The 523-nt window shown below is 48.9% G+C and overlaps 1 protein-coding gene across 1 annotated transcript in view; it reads right to left on the bottom strand.

Moving 5' to 3' along the window:
* The window catches only part of LOC122330874 (fatty acyl-CoA reductase 1-like), a 12,271-nt gene extending 11,921 nt beyond the window's left edge, over nucleotides 1-350 (bottom strand). Inside the window, exon 1 of the mRNA XM_043228209.1 lies at nucleotides 104-350. Coding sequence (XP_043084144.1) covers nucleotides 104-292 — 189 coding nt within the window. The 5' untranslated portion in view covers nucleotides 293-350. The remainder of the gene's footprint in view (nucleotides 1-103) is intronic.
* Nucleotides 351-523: the final 173 nt, after the last annotated feature.

The raw sequence follows: 523 nt of genomic DNA, 5'->3' as shown, positions 1-523 counted from the left end.
AACAATCATATCAGTAATTTTAATTGATACTCAAATAGTAAAAATGTATATATTAATAAAAAATTAATAGCAATTAGACAATAGTCACACCGAGAGCTCTCACCTTACACTTCATCATGTCCTGCACGCGCTCGGACATGGACTGACCGGCTTTGGGCCGGACGAGGATGTAGAGGGCGTTGACGTCGGGACAGGAGCGCAGCAGCTTCTCCACCAGCACCTTCCCCATGAAGCCCGTGGCTCCGGTGATCAGCACGTTCTTCCCTGCGTACCACTCCGATATCGAGGCCATGACGACGGTGAGAGACGAACGCCGCTCCTCCTGAACACTGACACACACACACAGAGACAGACAGAGAGGATAAGAGGGGCAGTCACCTGACTCAAACACACACAGCTTCCTCTGGACACTGATGAAGACTCACTAGCACCTTTTTTTAATCTGTTTGCAAAGGTGTTCAGAGGGAACTGCAATGTGTTGCCAACTGGTTGCTAGGTGGTTTCTCACAGCCCTTAGAGGTGA

The sequence above is a fragment of the Puntigrus tetrazona genome, chromosome 25, assembly GCF_018831695.1.
Source record: "Puntigrus tetrazona isolate hp1 chromosome 25, ASM1883169v1, whole genome shotgun sequence".
Lineage (NCBI taxonomy): Eukaryota > Metazoa > Chordata > Actinopteri > Cypriniformes > Cyprinidae > Puntigrus > Puntigrus tetrazona.
Note: the sequence above shows the minus strand (reverse complement) of the source record. Positions and strands in the feature narration are given on the sequence as shown.